General features: G+C 61.0%; 1 protein-coding gene across 1 annotated transcript in view; it reads right to left on the reverse strand.

Moving 5' to 3' along the window:
• Positions 1 to 24: 24 nt before the first annotated feature.
• Positions 25 to 300, reverse strand: part of LOC104276066 (coatomer subunit zeta-1-like) — a gene marked incomplete at both ends in the record, with an annotated part of 1,180 nt that continues 904 nt past the window's right edge. The window contains one exon of the mRNA XM_009872232.1: positions 25 to 74. Within this exon, the coding sequence (XP_009870534.1) occupies positions 25 to 74 (50 nt within the window). The remainder of the gene's footprint in view (positions 75 to 300) is intronic.

Raw genomic sequence — 300 nt, forward strand, 5'->3', positions numbered from 1 at the left:
CCCTCAGTAACGAGTCTAACGAACTGCTTCCCTGGGACTCACTCTGCTCAGACAGGGGGTTTTCATCAACCTGAGGGAGAGAAGGGGACCAGGGTGACAGGGCTAAGGGGGACCCACTAGGTGCACCTCAGCACCCATCCTGCAGTGGCTAGACCCCGACCCCAATCCCTGGTGATGTCCTCTCCTCCAGACCCCTCTGGCACAGGGAAGGGTTTGCACCTCCCCAGTGCCACCTACTCACGGCTGCCAGCGTCCCCTGTGTCCCTTCTCTCCGAGCTGCCAGCCAAGTAGTCGAAGAGG

The sequence above is a fragment of the Apaloderma vittatum genome, unplaced genomic scaffold (assembly GCF_000703405.1).
Source record: "Apaloderma vittatum isolate BGI_N311 unplaced genomic scaffold, ASM70340v1 scaffold26326, whole genome shotgun sequence".
NCBI classification, from domain to species: domain Eukaryota; kingdom Metazoa; phylum Chordata; class Aves; order Trogoniformes; family Trogonidae; genus Apaloderma; species Apaloderma vittatum.